Source organism: Ursus arctos, unplaced genomic scaffold, assembly GCF_023065955.2.
Source record: "Ursus arctos isolate Adak ecotype North America unplaced genomic scaffold, UrsArc2.0 scaffold_18, whole genome shotgun sequence".
Lineage (NCBI taxonomy): Eukaryota > Metazoa > Chordata > Mammalia > Carnivora > Ursidae > Ursus > Ursus arctos.
Window position 1 is genome coordinate 50,401,040 of NW_026622852.1, and position 26,631 is coordinate 50,427,670.

General features: G+C 43.5%; 1 protein-coding gene across 1 annotated transcript in view; it reads right to left on the reverse strand.

Annotated features, from left to right (window-relative positions):
• The window catches only part of PSMB7 (proteasome 20S subunit beta 7), a 58,372-nt gene that overhangs the window by 11,819 nt on the left and 19,922 nt on the right, over positions 1-26,631 (reverse strand). The window contains exon 6 of the mRNA XM_026513942.4: positions 17,077-17,135. Within this exon, the coding sequence (XP_026369727.1) occupies positions 17,077-17,135 (59 nt within the window). The remainder of the gene's footprint in view (positions 1-17,076; positions 17,136-26,631) is intronic.

Consider the following 26,631-nt stretch of genomic DNA (forward strand, 5'->3'; position numbering starts at 1 on the left):
AACAAACTCCGCCATCACAGAAAGGCCTTTTATAACTTCTTGGCAGCTGTTTTTCTGGTAGGTTGATAGGAGACGATGATTAACTTAATTATATATCCCACACACTGGTAAGCTTCTGCAGGAGGCACTCTCACGGGCGTCACCAAAAAGGGACAAGATAAAGGCAGAGCCAGCGGAAGCTGTTGTTGCGGAAAAACCCAGAACATTCGCCAACTTGTAAATGCCATTTCATTGGTGGCAGGGGCTCTCAACCTAGCCTGTCTGGCCTCTGTGGTATGGTAGAAAGAGTCTAAGGGGTTGGTTAACTCTGGGGGCAAGAGCCAAAAGAATGTAAGGAAGTTCTAGGGGAAAATCGTGGTCATGAGGGTTTGGCCATGTGCAAAGGAAAGTTATGAGAAAGCAGAAGTGAACAGACCTAGTAAAGCAGACAAGCAGAGAGCAGATGAGGGGAGAGGGGCAAAGAGGGGCGTGGAGATCGTGAGGTGCTACCAACTCGGCCACTTCTCCATGAGGCCCCAGGCTGATCACCTCTTCCCAGGATCCCAGGCACACACACAGCCTTCAGATGCCCTCTCAGTTACTTAAGGTTCTTGGGAAGAAGGGGGGAGCCTCCCAAAGGGGCATAAAGAAACTTCTGGAGCTGATGGATGTATTCACAATATGACTGCAGTGGTGGGGCCGGGGGGAGGATGAAGACCCAGGAGATCCAAGTCCTGTTACTTAGGAACTCTGTGACCCTGGTGGTAAAGTCTACATCTGTAAATCCCAATTTCCTCATCTGAAGAGGCCTGGAACCATCTAGCACTGGGGTGGCCATGAGGATTAAACAAAGCACTCCATGCACCTCAGAAACTGCTAGCACAGCGCGGGTACGCGGGAAATCCACAATGGGTGCGAATCCGATCCTCTCCCCTTTCTCTGATGCTCACAGCTCACAAACAGCGTTACCAAAAGGCTAACTCTTGCAGAACTACCAGCACAAGGGGCGACTGGTCATAACTCAGTACTGTTTTTTCAACCCCCAATTCAAAGTAAATCAATCACGAGAGTAGCCCCTGTACTAAAAATGAAATTCAAAATGAGGCCATAAAACCCTGTGTTCACACGCACACGTTCCATACAGAACTCACTGCCATGCCAGTAAGAATGGTACTAAGTGGCACATTTTCACTTATTATATTTCATTAGAAATGATATCCTACAAGAAGGCAGAAAAAGAACTTCCATTACTGTGTGCAGGCCCACATTCTTCCACTTCTTCCACTCACTACTCCAAATAACCCTTTAAGGTAGGAACGACCTGTATGTCCATTTTACAAATCCAGGAAACAAAGGCTCAGAGAGGAAAATGACTAACCCACAGGCACGTGGCCAACACCCGGAAAGTCTGAGATTCTACAGAATTTTGTCTGACTCACAAACCCGTGGTTTTTTGTTTTTTCACTCAAGACAGCAGAACTTCCATACAACTAGTCTCCAAAATCGCTAATGATGCTCGTCTGGTCCTTCGGCGTAACTGATGAACCCACTCACGGGTTTACCTTTCTAAAAGAGCTGACCTCTAAAATTCTTCCAAGTTGCAAATACAGTGCTTACGTAACGCTACTCAATCGTCCCACCGATTCAGCATGCATGTTAACACTTGGTAAACTAAGGACATCCTGATGAATCTAATACCGTGTACATTCAGCAAACCCCAAAGCGAGAGCCTATCAAGTCACTGCAGCGGCACTACGTTCAAACGCTTGCATTTCCCTACAACACACGGCTAAAACCGCTCAGCAAACAGAACGCGTCCAGTCGTTTTTCGACCACCCTGTATATCAATAAAAAAGATACCACACTTCACTGAATTTTCCCATCAGGCCATAATTGTAAATCTTCACCAAAAATGACCAAGAAAGGCAAGTGCGCTTTAATTTTCTTCTGACATTTTGGGGCAAGGAGTAGTCAGAGTAAGAGAACAAACTTTTGTTAGGCCTGAGTGCCGTTTACTAATTATCTCCTCAAGTACTGACTTAAGCCCATGTTGCGAATGAGGTTTAGGTTTTAAAAACTGGGGCTACAGGGGTTACCCCAGAGGCAAAAATCAATCTTCACGCCCAGACCTCTTCAAAGCCCACGCACGCACTTTCCATCAGGCCCTGGTTTTGCTGCTCTGCACCCCAATTCAATTTATCTGAGTTAAAAGAAACCAATGTGTTTGTCAAGGAATCAAAGTTAATGTGCCCTTAAATCTTTTCGACCCCCTGGTATCGTCACAGTTCCAAGTTTAGAAAAACTAGATTCCGACATTATAACAGGGCGACAACGACTCCAGGTGTGACTGTGCTCTGTCCGCTGTCCGCTGCAGACAGTTTCCAAAATCTATATACTACTGGGTGGAATTTTAAAATGTCAATTTAGCACAACTTCGTATCATTTTCTTATTTTTGTTTCTACACCATTTCAGGGGTAGGGGAGAGTAGTACAAATTACCTCACAGAAACCCACAAGTAACATTATCTGTTAAGGTTAAAACTTGAACTCCCTTCCCGAGGTATGCTGCTGGGGTCTCATTACAGCAGGTAAGCCCACATTCCGCCATGCACAACACAGTAAGTACCAGCATCTCCCAATTACACTGCAACGGAAATCTCAAAGGACATTTGAAAAGTGTACACAGCTCCCGCACCCAGTGCCGAGACACAACCACGTCTAATGGAACGTGGCAGCTTTCTAAACTAAATATTCACACGCAGGGACAGGGATGCTAAGCTCGGCCTTATCCCACACTGACGAGCGGACGCTAATTAAAAGGCCACACCGACTCAGGAAATGACCACCCAGACGACTCTGGACACTGTCTGGAGTTTTGTTTTCCTATTTCCAAATACGTTCAGCTGTCCAAACTTCCAGGGCTACACAACTGAGAAAAAGAGCAGGAGCTCCCTCCCGCCCCAGCCCTGCACCATGATGTGAGGCCCCGGGTCTCTCCTTTTCTGCAGCGTCCCTGTCCCACCCCTGCCTCAAACCCCAATACAAAAAAAAAAAAAAAAAAAAAAAATTCAAGCGAGGAGTCACATGCGCTTTGAGGCCATCCGAAAGTCCCCAGACGGATTCCACCAATTCCGGTCTGTGTTACCTCTGCACCCCGCCCCAGATGGACCCTTCTTGTGCTTTTCACACTGCACTTTCAATACATGCTTGTAGGCCAGCCCACCCCACTAAGTTGTAAATGTCACTAAGGGAGGGACCATGGCTCATAACCAGGCACAGACCTTGGCACCCAGCTGGAGATCAGTACAACTTAGGTGAGCGGAACATAAGGCCACCCTTCACGTCTCTGAATGATCACCACCTCTCAACAGTTTATAAAGGCTCTCATGGAGACGCAATGGGGATATAAAAGATGTTCTTCTGGTGATGCAGGTACCAAGAAACTTCTGGTTTCTTCGCCCACTACCCTTCTGCCTTTGCCGATTTTGAGGTTTTTGAGAAAGCACCATTTTTTAAAACATTTATTTATTTATTTATTTTAAAGATTTTATTTATTTATTTGACAGAGAGAGAGAGACAACCAGCAAGAGAGGGAACACAAGCAGGGGGAGAGGGAGAGGAAGAAGCAGGCTCCCAGCAGAGCAGGGAGCCCGATGTGGGGCTCGATCCCAGAACGCTAGGATCACGCCCTGAGCCGAAGGCAGACACTTAACGACTGAGCCACCCAGGCGCCCCCTTTTAAGGCCTTTATAACAGCAGAAGGTATCCAGGCTACGGTCGTTCTGACCATAATCATTTGGCTATTTTTGGAACAGTTTTTACTTCAGCTAGCAAAATCTAGACTAGACTGTGATGCAAAGAAGAAAAAAAAACCTGTCATAATTGTAGTAATGGCTTTGAAATATCTCATCGAAGCCAACTTTACTCTCACGCCTCTTAAAAATTGCTAATCCCTTCAAACATTGGCAGTTCCATTTATTCAGATCTTCTGATACATCTTATTTGCCGACTTTTCCCCCCTTGAGTTGATACAGATCTATGAAAACTGTGAAACAAAACTTCTCTGCCTGTGCAAATTACAGGGGCATTATTAAATTGCCATATGTTCTAGATCAGAAGGTAAAAATAGTACAGCAGCCCAAGAAAACTTCCCAGCCCTTGAAAGCTGACAGTTACTGAAATACCGATCAAGTGCTCGAGTTCCCCCTTCTCCTGCAGCAGTGGTCCCATTTAACATTTAAAGATCTTATGTAAGTTCACCAGTTTTATTTTACGTGCATTCACAGGTATAACATAAACGTACACGGGCACTGCATTTAACTATTGAGCCTCAAGTGTTATTTTACACTTAGTTTTAACACAGAGCTATTTCTTTTTTAAAAAAGGAACTTTCCTACAATTCTTCATCACACTTGAGTGTGTATTAGCAAATGTGTAACGTGTGGCTGCTTTTTGCACACCCACATGCCCACCACCTCCCCCTTTCTGATATCACACACCACACAAGTATAATAAACCATGTTAATATTTCCTACCACTGCGAAATATGCCGGAGTATCAATTCAACATCTGCTGTCTTTAGGGCCCGGGAGTCCCGCAGAGACACTTTCAATTTGTAATTGAGTTCTATGCTGAATTAATCAGCAGTTTATCTTTTTTACTAAAATAACATCTTCACCACTAACCCAGATTTACATTAACAATTTATGCCAAATTACCTGCCAAGGCAAAACTTATAAGATTCTAAGCTACCATCCAATGACACTCAGTCCTATATTTCATTTCTTCGATTTCTCTAACCCATATACGAGAAAAGTGGAAATCCATTGTTTAAGAGCTGCCAGCCTCTAACCACAGACGACCTCTTGGATTCCTGACACAGAGCCTTACTTCTGACAGTGGAATCCAGGGGGCTTTTCCCCTATTCTCCTGAAAGCCACTGTTCAAAAAGTGGTTATAATTCAAAATGTTTACAAATAAGAGTTCCACGATGGAATGAAATCAGTGAATAATAAAAGAGTTTCTTTTATTTCTTTTCCCAAGGAGCTGTGGCAGACCAGTCTTGGCCTGGCTTGCCTGGGCAACAGAAAAAGACCCCAGATAAAGGGGACATTTTTAGTGTCTTAAATTATGTCCCCGAGACCCTTACCACTATGACCAATGTGGTAAGAGATGGATAAAGAAGTTCATTTTCTGTTTGACATCATGAAGTAGAATATTATATTAACAAAACTAACTTCCTTTTAATTCTACCCACACAGTTGAAAGTCACCAAACATTTATTTCAATACTGGACTCTAGCTCTTGCCTCCCTCTGACTAAAGAGTTGCTGGTCACAGAGCAGTCACATTCTGCCTGCTGGATCTTTGCCACAGGTGCAGCAAGCAATGTACTTGGTGAAATATTTCTCCTATATGGAGTATCTCCCCCTGCCTTTCTCAGTTATAGGAAATATGTAAAGTGAAAACATTTCAAATGGGAACACCTGCTCCAAAGAAATGCATCATAAATAATTACCTATCTACCACAGAGTAAAATAATCCCTCCTTTTCAGTCTCCTTTGCCCACAGCTGTATAAGGAATTTCCAGCGTCACACAGAACGGCCGCCTGCAACACCACCGCGGATCGCAGTGCCGTGTATAGTGTAATGCCTCGCATTCAGCTGGTGCCCAATAAGTACCTGCTGATGGATGACATATTGACTTTACAGGAAAATGAAATTCAGTGTGTACACAGCAGAGTGTGAAAAAAATTCCGCACAGAAAGATTTTTGGCAGAAAGATCAACAAAGAATTCTCCGAGTCAGTAACTACAGCAGCCTAACACTGCTACGGCAAGTACTTCCGGCAGGCCTCAAAGACCTGGCGGCACAGGACTTCGAATCTTACACAGGGTCACTTCCCTCAGATCTGCCGACTCTTGAATTCTAGAGGCCTGGCCCCCAGAGGAATCCATTCCTAGCTCACTGGAGATTTTGGTCAACTCTTCCTTTCTTGCTGGGCCTCCTCCCACCTAATCCCCTTTTATTTCCTGAAACTAAATGGGAAGAATTAAGAGACTTTCCAAAATTTCCTTTGCCCCTTCCCCAAAATACCCCACTTTGAACTTCAACTTGTATCAGAGACAGAATAAAATGGCAAGGGTGGAAATGACAGCCAGCCAACACCACTAACTGTGGTCTGAAGACAGAGATGAGGAAGACACACAGACTCAGCAGACAAATGGACACTGAAGTGGCCATTCCTAAGTCAGGAAGATGAAGGAATCCTACAGAATCAGGTGGAGAGAAGCAAATACTTGGGAAAATCCAAGCTCTGTATAGAGGGAGCAAAGTCCTGCTCTTGAATCATCAGGAGAAAGACCAAAGAAAACTTCCAATCTGCCTTACAAAACATCGCAAAAGGAAAAGATCTTCTTAACTCAAGAAGTCCTTTCCTGCCTCCCCAAAGTTGGCTCACTAGTGGGCTCCAACTCAGGAGAACAAACTCACTTTGTAAACGGGGGACAACTCAAAATATTGGGTCTGGTGAGAAGCCCTACCCATCAACAGGGTCTTCTCATCACCATCTGTTCTAAAGGTTAAAAGTGATTCTCTGAATCACCCACGGAATCATAACACCAACTTCAGTATCTGTTCATTTCTAAAATTAACTGTTTAACTCCACTGGAAATCACTACTTACGAATAATCTTACACTGGGCCCCCGGGGTTATATTTTCGGGTTCTGACATCTCTAAAAAAAAAAAAAAACTAACTCTGGGGCACATGGGTGGCTCAGTTAGTTAAGTGTCTGACTCTTGATTTCGGCTCAGGCTGAATCTTGATCTCAGGGTTGTGGGATCGAACTGAGCATGGAGTCTGTTTGTCCCCCTCCCTCTGCTCTTCCCCCTGCTCACGCTCGTGTCTGCACATGCACGGTCTCTCTCTCTAATAAATAAACAAATAAATAAAATCTTAAAAAAAAAACAAACACTACTGCTTTACATTAAATACAACCAAAGAGAAAATTATTGAGGAAAGGTAATACATTTTTTGGCTGAACAATATAGACACAACTTACTACATCTAATGCACATCTAGTGACCCGGGCCCTTTGGAAACCAGACTGATGGTTCCTCAAAAGGTTAAACACAGAGTTACCATATGACCCGGCAATCCCGCTCCAAGGGATTGACAAGGGAAATGACAATGTATGTCCACACAAAAACTTGTACACAAATGTTCACAGCATCGTTATTCATCATAGCCAGAGTGAAAACAATCCAAAGGTCCATCAACTAATGAATGGGTAAATAAAATGTGGTATGTCCACACATGGAATATTATTAAATCATAAAAAGGAATGAAGTAACAATACATGCTACAACATGGATGAAATATTATGAAAATATTATACGTTAATAAAGGAGCTGATCACAAAAGACCACGTATTGTTGTGATTCCTATTCTATGATATGTCCAGAAAAGGCAAGTCTATGGAGACAAAGGGAGACGAGCTGTTGCCAAGGGCTGGGAAGGTTGAGGGTAGATGGGGAGTGACTGCTAACAGGTACGGGGTTTCTTTTGAGGGTAACGAAAATGTTCCAAAATTGACTGTGGTGATAGTTGTGCACCTCTGAGAATATACTAAAAACCACTGACCTGTACATTCAGAGTAGCTGAGCTGTACGGATATAAATTGTACCTCGATGAAGCTACTATTTAAAAAAAGGCATCCAACATTTTTAGACTAGAGGAGTCAAAACGTCCTATGACATGTCACAAGTCAAAGAACTCACATTCTAATAGTATTTTTTCAAAGCTAGAGATCACAGTAAGCAAAAACGTCAGCACAGACCCTCAAAGCCATTTAATAAGAAAGAATCTGGCCTCTAACTATGTATTTTTTCCCAGACATATGTAAGATACCTAAACAGATGTAGCAACCAGACAAACATAACCTTAAAATCTAAAAATCTGGAAAAGTGCGTCAAGTTCAGCTCATTAAGCTGACACCCATTAAAGTGCAACAAGAAAAACAGTCTTAAACACCATCAATATCAATACAGACAGAAAAACCATTGTTTATGAGAGCTATCAAAGGTCAGGTTTTGTTTTTTTTTTTTAATTTTGCATTTACTTAAAACTCCGTTTGATGCCAACAGGGTTCAAGTCGCACAGGAAGGTGCTTCGGCTCAACACTGATAGTCCTCCTTGATCTCCATTGTCTGCTGTGTGGGTTCCGCCAGCAACCCTCCCAGCGAGTGGTCACCTTCCTATGGAGTCATTAAACCTCTGAATGTCAGCTGGTGGGATTAGCCAGCAGCTTCCACACCTGAGCCCCCGTGGCAGGGACAGAGGCATTTGGATCAAGATCACTAATGAATACAGAATTCATATGCCGCTTGTCAGGGCTCCTGAGCTCAGAGTCGCACAGATGCAACCTAAATAAGACGGAGGACAGAACAATTGTTGACGAAGATTAAAAAGTTTTGGCAGTTGGGAAAAAAAAGAGCACCTCATTATTCAAATATGATAGTCTTGCTTATTTTTATTTATTTTTGTTCAAGTTATTCATGATTTGCCTCAAATGGACAAATGCCAATCACCAATATTTAAGGAATTCCTGGTCTCATTACTAAATGTGAAGAGATCTATGCCATCTGAACATTAGCTACAGACAGAAAACAGCTCTCTTGTGAGTATCTAGAAACTTTGGGGGGGAACCAATCAAAAGGTATGTGGGGTGAGGGACGGTTAAAAGGAAAAAGTCTGATGAATTCAAAGAGAAGAAAAAAATAATTTTCAGAGCCAAGTGACTTTTTTCTATCTCCCAACATCTCTGTATTTCTAACTTCCTGGGTGCCTTCCAATCACCGGGCTCACCGCAGAGGTCTGTGCACCACCACGGACAGTTGTCTGGCTTCCTGCCATCTTCACTAGACCTCATCAGAGAAAAGGAACAGCCCAAGCAGCCCAGACCTCAGCTCACCCAGAGTAAGATGTCTTCCCCACTCCATGGTCAGAGAATCGGGGGCCTAGCAAAGAGGCGGCATGGCACCGTGATGGCCCACACCGGAGGGCTCTGAAGCCAGACCGACCAGGATTCAAACGGTGACTCCATCGCTGACCAGCTGTGTGACCTGGGGCAAGGTATCTGACCTCCCCACAGCCTCCTGTTCTTCTCCACAAAATGGGGCTCACAAAGTACAGACCCCGCACAGTTACTGAAGAGTAAAGGAGAGAATGCCAAGAAAGCTGTCAGAACAGAGCGTGGCGCGGTGTACCAGCACTCAGCCAGCACCAGCTACCGTGATGACTGTATCTTCAACACCCCCCATCCTAGCAAAAAGGCAAATGCTCCCGTGGCCTCCGGTATGTGGTAAACAGGCTTCCTCTCCTGTCATTATGACCTCTTACATAAGTCGGTCTCAGATTTTAGGCTTTCGGATGGAAAAGAAGAGTCCTATCTATCTATAGTATGCTCTCATTTCCAAGCCTGATGCAAGTACGAATGATCGTGTTAGTCGTTGCTACGGGATGTTTGTATCCTGCTACTGAATAACTGAAAAACAGAAGCAGCTGCCATATTTCAGAGCCAATTTTGTGTGAGCCACCACACAAGGTGTTTTACAGACCACATCTAATCCTGACAGCAACCTCCAGGCAGGTCTCTGGATCCCCATCTTCTGGACGGACAGTCTTGGGCCGTGGCTTGCCCGGAGTCAGACCACGAGGACAGTGGAAACAGACTCACAGCTCGATCCCCTAGCTCCTGAGCTCCCGTTCCCCTTTCCACCCGACCACACACCGAACCCATGCTCTGTATTTTCCTTTGGGACCAGTCTCTGTGCCAAGCTGAACAAAGTCTTCTTTTTAATCAAAATAATGCACCCCTCTTACACTATGACCATCTCACAAGGCAGAAATGAGTCTGTAACTTCTGTGTCTTGCTACTACCAGACTTTAAAAACAAAAACAACCCAGTACAGCTACTTGAAGACTTGCTGTCAGGACACCATATTGCTATGAACGCTTTCATTATTTAAAGTGGATCTATAGCTGCCTGCGATGACAGATTAATTCTGCTTCTCCGGCAGCTAGGTGTTTGGCATCACGTCTGTGAGGTAACCACAAGCCTTTAGGGCGAGAGCTGCTCACATCTTTAGCAATCTATAAGGGCTTCTCTAGAGGCCGGCACTTGCCGAGCGATGAAATATGACTCCATAAATCAGACGGCTGAGGTGGCACGTGTATACGTCACCATCTATCTTCATGGCTTCTCTCTGAAGGGTAGAGGGTAAGAGCTCGTCCCTCGGTATTGTGACCAGAGAAAGGACCAGCACAGTTGGCACTGACTAAGCATGTGCTACTTAAAACTGAAGACACACTAAGACTAGGGGGGGGAAAAAGATCCTGCTGGTGTTAGCACGCCTCAGGCAGTGGTAGAAGCTTCAGCAACTCATCTTCAAAAGGCAGAGAGCCAGAGCTCTAGAAACCTGCAAAAATTGGCTAAGCCTGCAGTCTTCATTTCTTTAAGTTGAGCATCTTCAAAGTCTAGAATTCTAACTGTAGGGCACAGCAGCTGCCACTGCAGATCTGATCCTCTCCGCTTTTGGCAGCTCTCAACTTGAGATTCTAGCAAAAGAATTTTTCAAGTTGCTATTATTGCCTGTCATGGATTTATAAATATTGTGCACTATCTGCTGTGGCATGGCTCTCATGGGACGCCAGAGCATGCCAAATGCATAACAGAATGAAAAACAGTTTCTATTCTTCAAATAAATGCTAATTTTTTTTAACTGTGCTCACACGATGTGTTTGGTGACCAACTTCAATAGTACAGAGTATGTATCAGAGAGGGGGAAAAAAGCTGATTGTCTTTTCCAGCAGCATTCAGCTGCTACTTTCATTAAGCTTGTTTAATTAGATTCCAGATGCTAATTTGCAAGTCGATACCAGAGGGTGCAGGACAGTTTGCCTTTGAATCGTCTCCCTGTGATGTGAGGGTCCTGCCGCACACCACTACCCTTCAGCGGCCCTCGCACGCTATTCTGACAATTAGTGCAAAGAGGGGACAGTATTGATCTTGACAGACTAAATATTAATCTTCTACCCGTTTTAATGAATTATAATCTTCAAGAGTTTAAATTTCTCACTGGGCCAAATGAAAACATTCCTTCTTACAAAGAAACGGGATGGAAGGAAGACTAACTGAAGTCCTCTGATGGCGTCCCTTAACTCCCTCCCTGCCCTAAAATCAAATCTGTTTTTATGTGAGTCATTTTAGCAATTTTCGAGATACCCTCAACAAAGCTACCACCATGTTTCCAGGTATTTTGGTCAAATTCCTTATACTTAACTGGAAAATGAACTCAGAAGGCCACAGTGTGGTTATCACTAGTTTTCTGTCTAGCTAGCCTGTGGGTAATAACCAAGATCAGGGGCTTTTTTCTTTTTAAGATTTTATTTATTTATTTGACATAGAGAGAGACAGCCAGCAAGACAGGGAACAGAAGCAGGGGGAGTGGGAGAGGAAGAAGCAGGCTCCTAGCAGAGAAGCCTGATGTGGGGCTCGATCCCATAACGCCGGGATCACACCCTGAGCCGAAGGCAGACGCTTAACCGCTGTGCCACCCAGGAGCCCCCAGGGGCTTAATTCTTATACCAGCTTTAACAACAGGGGGAAAACAAAATCTGGGGGAATGGCTCCCTGCAATCCAGCATCACCAGAAAAAACCCTCTAATATAACTGACCCCTTGTCATTAGGTCAACTCACACATCTCCAAATCCACTCTTCTGCTAATACATAACAAATTAGTACCTTTGCTGATAAAAATAAAGCGGGAGATTTATCAGAATACAAATTTTTATGCCTTCATTTCTATCACACCTGAGTATTATCAACAGTAAGGGTAAAGCTATCAAATTGCACCAAAGGAGGGTTAATCTTGAACGAGTAAGTAAAGTTGCTTTTGACACCTTTTCATCCACTCGCTCAACAAACACTGGCTGAATGTCTCCTGCGCAGAGTTAGCACGCGAGGGGTAAGGAAGGAGGAAGGGAGCAGCACAGTCCCGGCCCTCGGAGGACTTCCAGGCTAACAGTAAGGAGAGAAACGACAAAATGAAAATTCCAAGACCACTGAAGGCACTGTCAGGGTCGCAACCGGGTGAGGGTTTGTAAAGACTGTAAGGTGTCAAACTCACATGGTTAGCTGGCAGTTTCTCTGCAACTCTGAACCAGGGCTTTGACCTGAGGCAAGTCATTGGCTCGGATAACCTGAAACAGCAGAGGCTGGTCTTAGCCATTCACGAATCCCAGCTGCGTTTCACTCTTTTGCTTTTTGGCCTATAATTTCCCAACGAGCACTTGCCCTTTGCTCCATCTTTGTGTTGCCTGTGTCCTTAATGGGGTGTCGGCTCTGTTGACTCTGCCCCAATGCTGTATATTACTCGAGAAGTGTAGTAGTTACCTTCCTCTGTTGTCTCAGAAAAACGTCCAGCACTTTCCAGACCGGAAGAAGAGAAAGTCCCCTCCACTTCCCAGGTGGTTTTTGATGACTCAGATTTTGCTTTAGTGCAGGGTTATCCTGTCTCGTCTCAACAAACACATACTGAACATGAGCTGAGGAACAGAGATGATTTCATGGCCTCCGCCCTCAAGGGTCTCCCGCTAACAAGGGCAAGTGAGGGAGATGCCCCCCAAAACAGCCATAAAACAATGGGACACATGTGTACAATGGAGGACAAGGACACAGATAAATGAAGAAGCAACGGAGGGCACTGCCAGCCGACACCAGCAGTGAGGAGTCCGTGACAAGCAAGTACACCCTGTATCCAAACAACAGCAAGCTGGCAAGAAGGGCTGTGGGGGGCGGGATGTAGCCCTAGGTTTCCCAAAGTTTAATGCTCATACCCCTGGGCTTGCACAAGATGGGTGACACATGAATACATTTCTTATTTATACTAATAGCATGCGCTCACTTTCAGGTGTCTCAGGGAAAAAGATAACCAACGCATCAAACCCGGGATTTCATAGATATAAACTATATTTAAAAACTAAATTTAACTTAAAAAGGTGAACTGAAGTGGTTGTAGGGAAGAAGAGAGAAGGAACTGACAAAAGAATTACAAATGCCAAGACCTATCTAACTGTACAGTTAAGTTTGTGCATTTCATTACACGTAAATGATATCTCAACTTATAAAACAGTGAATTAATTTTTTAAAAATTTCTCAAGAAAAGTAACAGTCCAGGCGTCACCTGGATACAGCAGAAACCTTAAATGTGATGTGCAAATGACAAGTTCAAGAAACAATGCTATCCTAGCCCTGTCCAACAGAAATATGTGAACCACATACGTAGTTTTAAATTTTCTAGTAGCTACATTTGAAAAAGTAAAAATAGGGGTGCCTGGGTGGCTCAGTTAAGCGTCTGACTCTTGGTTTCAGCTCCGGTCGTGAGATCAAGCCCATGTCAGGCCCTGTACTCAGTGCGGAGTCTGCAAGAGATTCTCTCTCTCCTCTCCCTCTGCCCCTCCTCCTACTTGTCCTCATGCATGCTCTCTCACAAGTGAATAAGTAGAATGCTAAATAAATAAATAAACATTAGGTGAAATTAAATTTTAATAATTTGTTATTTAACCCAATACATGTAAAGCAGTATTGTTTCAATATATAATGAATACATTATTAATGAAAATATATACATATATTAATGAAATATATTAATATAAATATATTTATAATAAAAATATATATAATATAAATATATTAATGAAAATATACACATATTTCCTAAAGACTTATTTATTTTAGAGAGAGGGTGACTGTGTGCCCATGCAGGGGAGGGGCAGAGGGAGAGGGAGAGAGAATCCCAAGCAGACATCCCGCTGAGCACAGAGCCCAATGCAAGGCTCGATCTCACAATCCTGAGATCATGACCCGAGCCGAAATCAAGAGTTGGACATTTAACCGACTGTGCTACCCAGGTGCCCCAATGAAATATATTTTTAAATTTTTTTGTACTAAGTCTTTAAAATGTGGTGTGCGTTTTCTACTTACAGCACTCTCAAGTCAGACTAGACACATTTCAAATGCTTAATAGCTACACGTGGTTGCTGGCTACCATACTGGACTATGAAGCTAAAGATAATGAAAACACAGTAAAGGTTTTTAAGGAGACGGGGACTTTCATTCCATAAACACTGCAGTCTAGGACCGGCACTTCCAAGGCACAGGTTTGTGGGGGGGGGGGGTACTATGAGCTACCTCTAATTGATTTGTTTTAACAATAAAGCCAAGAGTTTGTTTAATGAGTCTGGCCTAAAAATTACTGTTTGGCAAAGAATACATAATTATGATAGCCTAAAACCGCCCCTTCCTCATGCAATCCTCTATGCAGTGTGCAGGAGCTACTGTCCTGGCGATGCACACAAGATGTGAGAGGCAGCAATGCCCTCCTGGGTTTCTGTGTGAGACATGTCCAGAATTTCTCATACTGGAAGGAATAAGCAGATTCAGCCATCCAACCTTGCAGTCTCGAAAGAGGCCAGAAAGAAAAGTCATGGAGGGCCTCTCGTCACAGAAAGACAGAAAGCCTTCCTGGAAAGAAAGAAAATAAAGTTGGGAAATCTGAAACCAAAATGTCTCCACAAGTTCGATGCAAACGCAGAGCCGAATTCTCCTTCACAACAAAGAAGTCATTCAAACTCATCGTCTCAACTTTGCTGGCCAGTCTCAGTCTCCCACGGAAAGCACTTCATTTCATCTCCCCCCGCCCAAAAAAACAAGGTGGACAGTGGTTAGCTCCGTGGTCTTTACAATAAATTCTTTTGGAATCTATTAACGACCCTTTAGATTTTTTAAGTATTATCTCCCAACAGTTGTTATACTATTATTCGCCTTCTATTTACATTTAAAGTCACTTCACCGAAGAAGTACTCCCTTCTTTATAATAAAGTGATTTTGTTCACTGTCAGTCTGCGCCAAGTTTCAACAACTTCCGTGACCAAAACCAGTCACGTGACATTGTAAAATTAATTAATCAATCTGATATGGGAATTTGGCCAGGCTATTTCAAGGTCTCACAGCTGATACAGGACATCAAGTGGTCTGAGCTGCATATAAAATCGATCTAAGGAACACATTCTTCAGACAGATGATACCACAAATTTTATTGAAGGGATGATCACATTTCCCTTCACTTCCTCAGATCACATCAATATTAAATTCATGGCCTTTGAATCACTTCAAATCCAAACTCTGAATAATGTAAAATTACTTTAGCAGAGTGTTAAGTCACTTTTAATATACCTCATGCTTTCAACTTTTTCTGCAATTCTCATTTTTCTCTAACATATGGAGGTTCCAATCAATTGGAAATAGACAAAGCTTTCAAGAAAATTTGAAAAGATTAATGTGGTTTAAAGGAGGGCTTGACATTACTGAGGCGATTTTCTAAACAAAAATCGTCAAGAGTCTTTCTCCCCATACCTTTGTTAGTTCTAATGGATTCGTGAAGCCTCAGGAACTTCTCCCCTTTAGTCTGAAAACTGGGAGACCTTTTTTTCTTTTCCTTTTTAAGTAACCTAGTACATCTTTTTTTTTCTCTATACTTAAGAACCCCAAACAGAAAATAATGCTGATATGGGAGTAAATTTTCACACTGAGAAATGAGAACAGACTCCTAATCTCACTTATAGTTGATACTTGGACCTGTTTACTATTCTTAATTGGAGCAAGACACTATTATTTTTACTACAAACACCTAGCTAACTCCTATCTTCAGTCATAGGTTTTAATTCTGGCAGATGTCCAAGGAAAGAGCAATCTAGCCATCGTGACCGAGTCACTTATGTGTGCTAACCTCATGTACCAAGGGCAGGGAGGTTTCTGGCAGGAGACCCCTGTCCTGGTTGGGCAGCATCCACAACCCTATATCCTCTGGCTCTCAGGGCACTTGGCCCAAACCTAAAGGGCAGAGAGAGCTTCGGAGTTCCAACGGCAGCTGGTGCTCCGAAGACAATGAGCTGGTGGAAGAACAAAAATGTTTAAATATGCAATCTCCCCCAAAGATGATTAGGCATAAAGCATTGTCAAAAACTAATTCCCAGAGACATCCTCTGGTATCTAAACAAAACAATACTGCAAAGGCAGAAACAGCAGATGCCTACATATTACAGAATAGGGTAAACCACTCATAAAAGCCTACTAATTGTTGAAAACAAGTTGCTACGCACCATCACAAAATTAACAACTATCAAAAAACCAAGAGCAGATAATGAAGGCTGACTTCAGGCCCTCTGTGCCCACAAACTGGCTGAGCGGCAGGGAAAAGCACAGGAGAGGAATAATGTGGTAAAATGAAGTACCCGAGCATACTAAGCACTCCTTCCAAAGTGACAATGGAAGACCTGTGGGTTTGTTCTTAGAGATCTGGCGGGTGGGGAGGTTGCTTAATTGGGGGGGGGGGTGCACATCGATCACTAAAGCAGACAGGTGGAATGCCATTCAGAAGGTACCACCCTCCCCTACCACCAAAGAAAATATAATAAAGGATCTCTTAAAAATATATTTGAGACGCTCGACCCGTCACCCTCTGAAAACAGTCCACTACACATACGATCTTGTCCCCATCTCCTTTCAGATGCAGAACAATCTACAGGGGCTTTTTAAGCTGCCCCCATTTTCAGACCAGGTCTGTGTGACATGCAAAGACATTCGTAGTTTCTCTACTCTCAGTAAGAAGAAGAAGAAAAAAAAACTCGTCATTTTGAGATGCCGTGACACAGAAAGCTGAGTGCACAAGAAAACATTCCACGTTGCAGCAGCATCTATGGCCAAGAAGATTCCCAGACAGCCCACGGGCCAGAGCAAAAAGCTGAACAGTGCTGGCTCCCCAAGCCTGGGGGAGGGCACAGCAGGGCCCACTCCAAAATGAAGCTTTCCCAACCAACCGGTCTTCTCAGCAAACGCGGTTACCTGTGCCAAAGAGCATTCCAACTAACAAGAGTGCTGTACAAGCTTTGGAAGAATCGGCAATCACTTTGTGAATGTCCGACATACCGCTGGAAAAACATGTGGCAGAGAATAAAACTGCAGGGACTTACATACCTCCATATCTGGCCTAAACTTATCTTCAAACACGGCCATTGCTGCCAAGGAGCCAGAACCTGAAAGAAAAAGATGCATTTTTAGTGTATTTACCAACTCCCAGCTTCTCCCTCTCAAGTTAACTTCAGGGCAGCAAAAATGGCAAAACACGCCCAGCGTCCCACTCGAGCGCAGTGTAAATATCAATCCTGTGGGGCCATATAAACCAGGTCCACAAAGCTCCCCAAAAGCCTGAAGTCACACTTACCACTGTCTCGGGGAAACCTGCAACTGGCCCTACTTTCACTACTGACAAGGGTAATTGTAAATTATTCACAATAAAATGCCGAAGCAGGAAAATGAGGTTATGGAGAATTCGTATTTTTTTCAAAAAGTGAATGCCACATAATTTCATACATGCTATGCCGTGAGTCCTGTGCTCCACAACTGTGCCTTGGCAGGCTGCTGGGTATAGCGCTAAATACCAAGCCAGTTAGAAAGAATAGATTGTTTTAATGAGCCGGCCCTGGGAGAGTCACCTTGACACACGGGGAAGAAACTACAGCACCGGCGACGGTAATAGGGCCGCGAGCTGCAGCCACCAGGTTACTCCAGCTTCAACTGTAAAACACTTTATTATGTGGCATTTATTTGGAGCTATTATTTTTAGTTCGTACTCTGAAGAGTAACAGCTGAGTAGACAAAATGACAGACAAAGAAACAAAAATTTATTATCACAATAGCAAATGGCTGAAAGGTTATGCTGCACAGATATTAACAGACAGCAGATTTCTCCCTACAAAAGTAGGATAGAAAGGCGTTACAAATAAGTGTGGGCTCCCTTTGAATGGATGTAAAAGGCAGCTCAGCACTATTTGAAAATTTAAACTTGCTTTGTTCAGAAACCAGAGAATCTTTAGAAAACCATCATCTTGTCTTTACAGGGTCCTGGCAATATTTCAGGATACTCTACTTTTGGAGAGAGGATAGAGATGCCCACAATTTTTTACTCCAATTAGAAGATTTTTTTGGCATTTATTACTTTTTAACTTGTTTTGCATAACACTATCTATTTAGCTGGGTCACAGAGAAAACCATATTTTCTATTTAAAATGATTTGTGTACATCGCTTGACCACCTCAATGGTTTTAGCAAAGGAAAAAGGCAGCGATTAAACAGTTTCAAACGAGGTGTCCTGCTGATTTTATCAAGTCTGCTGAATGTATAATGAAAAAGGAGAAGCTGACAGCCACGCTGCATTGAGAAAATACAGACTACCTTATCTGAACCATTTAAGGAGGCCCAATTATAGATCAAATTTAAAGGGTAGAAACAGCAGATTTACAGACACAAATCAATGAACATGGTAATCCCGATGAATATGACAGATACTCCTGTTACGGAATATTGCTGTGGTTGAGGGTCATTACCCTCACAGCGCCGGATACGTCCCATCTAAAGCAGTGGGAAGCGCCAAGTGTAGGCCGGTATTACAAGCAATGACTATTCATTTAGGCTTGGGGGCAAAAGGCAACCCCATTTTCCCCTCTTACCATTTTTTCTCCTTTAAAAAAGGGGGGGGAATCTAGAGATATTAAAAACCCTTTGGAAAAAAGATAGAAATTAAACAGCTATAATAAAACCAGTGTGAACCCAAATAAAACCAGCACATAAGAGCAAATTCGCCAAAGCCAAACCTTTGAATTTTCGTTAACACATGTGTCCTTGAAAATCTGAAAATAGAGTCAAAGTCCACCAACATTTTGTGAGTCACACATTTACTCTGAGATTCAGGGATCAAGAGGAAAAAGTAACCCAAGTTTCTGTTCTAAGGCACAGGTGAGTAGTAGTCTCGGACTTAGTAAAAAAACAAGCCGGTTTTGTGTGGAAAACAAAGGACACCTGTCATGAAGCAACAAGAACACTGCAAATAAGGCAAGCTCAGAAAAAAATACTTCTAGACACAAAATGCTCCTGCAGAGAGCCCAACAGCAGGCTTGCCTTATCCAATCTGGCCCAAGGATCTCCCTCCGAAGAGCCAAGGGTAAATGTACCAGAGGCCTGAAATAAACATTAAAAAAGACGGGAGGGAGGGTAACCTAAGAGCTAACAACTTTGTGGAAAACTGTAATGAATTTTTTTAAAAGAGAAAACCAAGCTTACCATAAAGCTTTACCATTTTTCCTTAAAAATTAGCAGCCCTGTTCTTTTCTCTGGGGCCATCCTTTCTTTGGCAGTTCACCGTAAGTAAGTTAATTTTACTCTTATTTTTCCTGGGCACATATATTTGCTTCTGCTTAGCTTCATCCAATATTTTAAGGAATGAAAAATATTCTCCTCCCAATAATTCCTCCTTTATCAAAAAAAAATTTTTTTTCCTGCTTAGAAACAATGCTACAGACAAAATTTCTGTAAGTGGAAATTATGTACTAAATCTAAACTCTTGGGACAAAAAGGGTCTCTGCAGGGATGTTTCTCACACTATCAGAGACTGATTTTTTTTTTTAAGAGCTGGAAGGTGCAAGCCAGGTAAACAGAGAAGGACACCAGGGTCTTTATTACTGTATTTCTGCCTCCCCTTTCCCACTAGCCCCCAGTACACACACTCCAACCTATACAGCACGTGCACGGTGTTGAGAAGTTTTCTGAAAAGCAGAAGCTTGCTGAACTGCCTGATTCTGGAAAGCAGAAGCTTGCTAAACTGCCTGATCCTGAGATCAAAGATAAGCAGACTCCAAATAAACTTGAAAAGAAAGGGACATTCAACATTAAAAACAATTTTTAAATCACTTGCAAATTAGCTCCCGCGCCTAGCTTTTTAGGAAAGGAGGACTCTGGCGCCCCCTTCTCAGACATACGTGGAAGTGCTAGGAGATGGCGCAGCACGGACTTGTCAACAGGTTTCCAGGAAACCCTGAACGTGTGTCTATTTACAACACTGAAGTCAGAATTTCAAATATGACTGCAATTGCCCAAAGTGGCAAAAGAACAAGACACAAATCCTCACATAATTTCAGGGCAACGCAACTGGGGGAAGGAACAAGGAGCTGGCCGTTAGAGAGAAAAAAGGAAGGTAAACTCGACGAGACCAGTATTCTTTAATCAGTTCACACAGGTTTCCTAGACTTTGTTTCCGTGCCATTTAAAACTGTATACAGTACGCCAGCTGACTCATGCCACGCTAGCATAGCAGAGGGGACCTACAAAACATTCCGATATTATCTCCCATTTCTAAGCCACAATAGTGCCCCGAGACATTCCCTGATTTCAGCATTGACTTAAACCAACCTAGCACTCTCGAACCCAAAACCAAGGCAAAAAATCTTCTGAAGGAACATTTACCCTGATTCTCTATTCCAAAAACAAAGTCACCTTAGATAATTCATCAGAACTCCCCGGTTTCCCATTAAGGAATAAATGAACAGCAGAGCCAGGAGCCAGTGTACAAGGGCCTCTGCTCAGACAGCAGGCATGTCAGGTGAAGGAAACGGATGGCAGAAGGCATATGCTTTCCACAAATAAAGACGGGCTCTAGGAACAAGGGGTGTGAGGCCTGCCCTCAAAAAGCTTATCTAATGGTAGGGAGGAGACAGCAGTCGAGGAGGAAGAAACCAGAGCGTTCTGCTGAGCACTCACTACGCGCCGTAGGTCACGTTAGGCCATCTAGTCATCCCACTGAGGAGATAAAGCTTCTTGTCTGGCATTACAGAACTAAGAAGTGCAGGGCAGGAGTCCTGACTCAGGTGTGACTGGAGACAGTCACTCTCTCCTGCCACAAGACTTCAGAGCAGACATGCATGACCTTCCATGACCCGGTCTCTGTCTCCCTCGACCCCCCCCCCCACTTGCCACCCCACCAACATAAAACTGACAATAATTTCCTAAATTACACCATTTCAAGCCAATCCCACCTCAGCACAGGCTATGCCCTTTACCCCCTTGACAGTCCACAGGACTCCTAGCCACCCTTCAAACCCCAGCTGAGAGATTACTTCTTCCCACAAGCCTTCCCTGACCAACACCCCCATGGCGAGTTTATCCCTCTCCTCTCTGCAACATGTCCATCCTTCCGTATCTGCAGTCTCGGGCACACAGCGAGCACTAAAGAGAAGCTGCTGAATTAAGCTGCACTGATTTCAGGACAACTGTCCAAATGAAGGAGCTGGGGAAAACTCTGAGCTGGCCCTGAAGGAGTGATGGTAGCGGTAAATGCCTTGATAAAGTGGAAAAGAACATTTATTGCCTGATTTACCGTACTGGAACGAATATAAGACAAACTCAAGTATGAAGCAAGTTCAATGTTCAAAAAGAAAAAAAAGGCTTTAAACCCCCCAAACCATGTCATGTTATGTGTCCTAGTCCGGTCCAAACCTCGGTGATACCACAGGAGGAAATGCCCTCCGTGGGTCCCGCACTTCACCACCACAACCTCGTCTCATCAGTAGTTCCCATGGAGCTGCTGAGCAACCTCCACCAAGTCCGCCTTTTCCAGCCCACCCACAGTTGCTGAGTAGCCGGTGTTGCCTCCGGAACAAAGCTCTTTCTTTTTTTTTTTTTTTTTTTTAAGATTTTATTTATTTATTCGACAGAGAGAGAGAGACAGCCAGCGAGAGAGGGAACACAAGCAGGGGGAGTGGGAGAGGAAGAAGCAGGCTCACAGCGGAGGAGCCTAATGTGGGGCTCGATCCCATAACGCTGGGATCACGCCCTGAGCCGAAGGCAGACGCTTAACCGCTGTGCCACCCAGGCGCCCCCGGAACAAAGCTCTTTCAAACAGAAAAACAAGGTGCCATCAGTGACCAGCATTTAGGAAGATGACGGTACAGACGCAGGGGTGTCTATGTAGCCATCCACCCGCTCACCTCCCGCACCCACCGTCCCTCCCCAGCTCACCGCCTACCCACAGCCACTCCGGGCTCCCAAACTCCACAGCAGCCGGGCTGTGCAGAGAGACAGGGATGGGGGAAGGAGACACAACTCAGGCCTCTTCCACCCGAGGGGGCCACCAGCTGGGCACCACCTCGGCCTGGCTGCTCCTGTCCGGTGGTCATTCAAAGAATTCCCCCCACAACACATGCCCTGTGGGGTCCCAGAAAGCAGGTCTGCGCCCCATCTCTGACTGTCAGGGCCTGACTCACTTCAAGATGCCAGTGGGGGCCGTGCACACTGCTACCGTCCAGGAGAAGGGGGTCCCAGGCAAAAATGCCACAAGGGGCCACAGCTCCACTCAATCTTTTAAAAGGAAGTATCTGCTCTTATTAATAGCAGGCCACTGGCTTAAGGGGGGGTGGGGAGAGACTGACTCCTGTAAACAATGTAAAATATAAGCCCTGAAACTCAGAAAAATATGTGCAGCATGTAGGACATTAATAACTAAAAAGAGTCACAGATACGCCAATCTGGCAACAGAAAAAAGGACACAGCAGTTGACAAAAAGGAAAAAAGGCACCGGCCTGTACACATTTAGAAATGCTGTTCAAGGTCACTAGTCATCAAAGAAATATGAATTTAAATTAAATAACCATTTTTTTGCTTTTTACATTAACAAAGATTAAGAAGAATAATACCCAGGGCTGACAAAGGTATAGTGAAAAGGGCAATCTAACACACTTGTAGAAGCAAAAATGAATAGAACTTTTCTAACGGGCAATTTAGAAACATCAATCAGAAAGCATAAAGGTATAGTATACATCCCCCCCAGCAATTCCACTGCTAGAGAGTCATTTTAAAGAAATAAATGGTTAAGTACCCAAATTATGTATATAAAAAGATCACTGTTTAGATAAGAAAGAAAGAAAGAAGGAAAGAAAGAAAGAAAGAAAGAAAGAAAGAAAGAAAGAAAGAAGAAAACAACTAGATGTAAATGTAAAGGTCCAACAATCAGACGACAGGGAAAAAAAAACAACAAAATATTATATATACGGTCATTAAACATGACAATACTTCTTTGGCAATGAGAAGATGTTCATGTTAAAATACTCAATAGGGGAAAAGCATGTTCCAAAGCAATGTTAACACCTAAGCATAGAAGATACAGATTCTACAAATCTGGAAAAACCATAAGTCAAAATATTATGCTTCTATCTGGGTGGTACTATTTTGTTTACTCATATTTTCTTATTCGTCTTCAAAAGACCATGCATTACCTGCAATTTTTTAAAGCACAGACTTGGAGGAAATAAGAACCTGACATGGTACAGGGATGAAAACATTAAAAAGAAAAAGCAAAAGACCCAAGACCTTGCCAGCCGTCACAGTCGTGCTGTTAACGGCAGCAACACGCAGCTTATTCCTGAAATTTGTACACAGGGGCCTGAAGGTCAATCCATGCACGAGTCAATAGTTCCAAGGAACGACAGCAATCAATCATCACAAACAAATATACACACCATGTCTCTCTCCCACTGTCCTTAGGAGGGCTTCCTTAGGACGGTCCGAAAGGTAAAAGCATCTTAATAATGAAGTCCTTTGAGCAGATCAGCCCCAAGCCAGATCCCACTTCTCCAGAAGTCGACGCCATGGCACACAAATTTCTAAAGAGACCACCACGAACACAGTACACATGGCGTTCAAGAAATGTCAAGGCAGAGTCCCACTGGTTTTGTCTGCTCTTCAGACATGGCAGGTCCGAGAAGTCCCATTCTTACAAAAGGGGAGACAGTCTCGGAGGTAAGGAACTTGCCCAGATCACATAACCAATGATTAGCAAATCTGAGATTGTGAACCCAGATCATTCTGAATTTAAAGCGTCTGATGTTCCTTCCATTCCACCGTGTTGCCTAAGAAGCAAGGTCAAATGCATGAAATCAAGATTAACAAGTACACATGGAAACATGTTTACTTAGCTCCCCACCACAAAGAAAAAAAGCGTGCTTTCTAAATTGCTTTTTCTTCAAATTTCAGGAGAATGATTAGCACGCATCTGGGTATGGTTAATTTGTGTTGTTTTTGCTCAGAAATTCAAATGAGATTGGGATTTTAGTTAAATGTTCTAAATGGTTAAACAGATGTCATTCAATGTTTGGCATTACCACTCAACTATCTGTTCTGAGTATTTATTTTAAAATAGTCCCATTCAAAAAATTTTTTTTGATAAAAAAGAACGCTGAAATTAGTCTCCATTTTCTAAAACCCCTGAAGGTACTTCTGATCTTAGCTTCTCAGCACTAGTAGTTCAGTTTGAACTTAACTTTTTTGGAGAGAACAACCCAACTCAGGACAAAATCTGAAATGTATCAAGAAATTTTTACCATCTAAGATACCATTTTTACCTGTTCCATATATTCAAAAACAACTGCATTAATACAGCTTGAGGGCAGAAGAGTTTTATAAAAAACCAAACATGAACCATGTTATTTTTATAGTGTTCACTCAGGTACTAAACCAAACTTAGCAATTCTAGAATCTATGTTTTCACACATGCTAAAGAAACAATAAAAGACTAAAACAATTTTCTAAAGCCCACTACTCTAAGTCAAACACCTAAAAAGAACTGAAAGCCAGCAGGTAGAAATCTGCTTTTTCCAATAAGGTCTATGCTCACCAACTCCCAGACTGGAAAAGGGGAAAGCATTTATTGGGAGCCTTTCGGGTCCCAGGCCCTGAACTCAACTGATGTAGCTATCTCCTCATTTTACAGACAAGGAAACGGGCGCTCAGCTAGTAAACGCGGCACAGGCAGCAAGAAGCGAAGCCCAGATTCACACCAAGATCCTGCCGCCCCACGCTTTAGAAGGGCAACTCCCCACTCATTCCTTCCGCCCAACCATCCCAGGAGCCCGGCAGGCGGCAGGCTCTGGGCACGCATCACAGAGGTGCTCCGAGCCCCGCAAACTGCTCCAGGAGGCACCGCCACCTCAAGCGCAAGGCGACTGTCCCCGGGAAGCTGCACTACAGCAGCCCACGCGCTAGCCTCGGCTTCCTCCCTGGTACAACGGGGACGACGACAGAATGCACCTTCCTCACGGGGTGGCCGGGCAACTTGAAGGACAGGACGCTCGGAAAGCAGAGTCTGGCACGGAGTAAAAGCTGAATAAAAGCTGGCTACTGTAATTACTCGAAGACAAAGTCCCTGTCCTCCAGGACATTTTACATGATCATTCTCAACAAGGTCCACGGCTGGCAGTTTTAATGGACACGGAGGTCTTCAAAATTTCTTTTCTCAAAGTCGCGAAGTTCTGACAGGCAGCAGGAAATGCATTTCTATTGCTTTTTCCCCAATCAATTTAACCAGATCTTTTCAGGAAAAAAGCTGCTCCTTCTGCTAAGGAGCGGTCCGTTTTAAGTACCCGAGGACCTGTTTGCCACTGTGGCCTGCCAAGGTGTAAGATGTATGCAGCGATAAGAGAGTAACACCCAGAACATTCTAATCCATCAGTGTCAGCTCTCCCTGACAGAGTGCTTACTCACACTTGCTCATTGTTAGTCAACCGGCCACACATCCTGGGTAAAATCTGGTGCCTTCCAGAGACCCATGGGTTGGAATCATTTTTCACTCCGTTCCTGTCTACGTGGCGTTGGTGCTTGCTCTGGAGGCCCACGCTGCCAATGTGTGAAGAACTGCTTTAGGAATACAAAGCAATGTGGGTGCCAGGGGACCACGTTCAGCCACTAGAGAGCAGTGGAGCACCTCTTACCACTCGGGGAAGACTCCGACACCGACTTAAAATGGTTTAATTGTATGCATGCATTTCATTATAAGTCCTGGCCAAAAGCTTCAAGGCGAGGCAGGCCAAGCAATCAGACAATCTTGCATGGGTTGCTGAAATCCAGATTTGTCCTTTGTCAGCATAAACATTTTAATTTGATGTTTTCACTCCTGAGTAAGCACTGAGTATTACATTTAAACCCCTCGCGAGGGGGAAGAATGCTTCCTCTTCATCAGCAAATGTACCTCAATGTCAGAGTCTACCTTTTATTCCCAATGAATAAAAAAAACATTATTTCATTTAATATGCTTAGAAATAGATTTTAAAGTATCCAATGACATTTTCACTCAAAAACTAATTTCCAAAAAAAAAATGCAGTTCATTTTCTAAATATAGGCAAAAAGGAGTTAAATTTTCCTCAAATATAATCTAAAACACCACCTGAAGGAAAGAGGGATTTTTCTTTTTTTTTTTTTAAAGATGTTATCTATTTCAGAGAGAGACAAAGAGAGCATGGGGGGGGTGGGCATCAAGAGAGGGAGCCGCAAACTCCTGGCAGGCTCGATCCCACAACCCTGAGGATCAGGACCTGAGCCTAAGTCAGACCTAACCTCAAACACCTACCCCACTGAGCCACCCAGGCACCCTGGAGTTTTTCTTATAATTGCAACTGCAATGTCTCATTGACCTGACAGGTTATAAACACTTACTCTTAAGCAAAGACTAACCAATCAGCGCATCCAGGCCTTAAAAGTGAAAGTTTTGTTTTACTAATGAATTTTTAAGAAACTCCACAAGGTATGAGGACAGAAAATTATTCTCCTTCCAACAGAAGAGTCACCTAACCCTATGCTTAGGGGATAAGACAGAGGATGAGAATTACCTTAAAATAGACCTCTCTTCATCAGTCTCCCACATCACTAGGCTC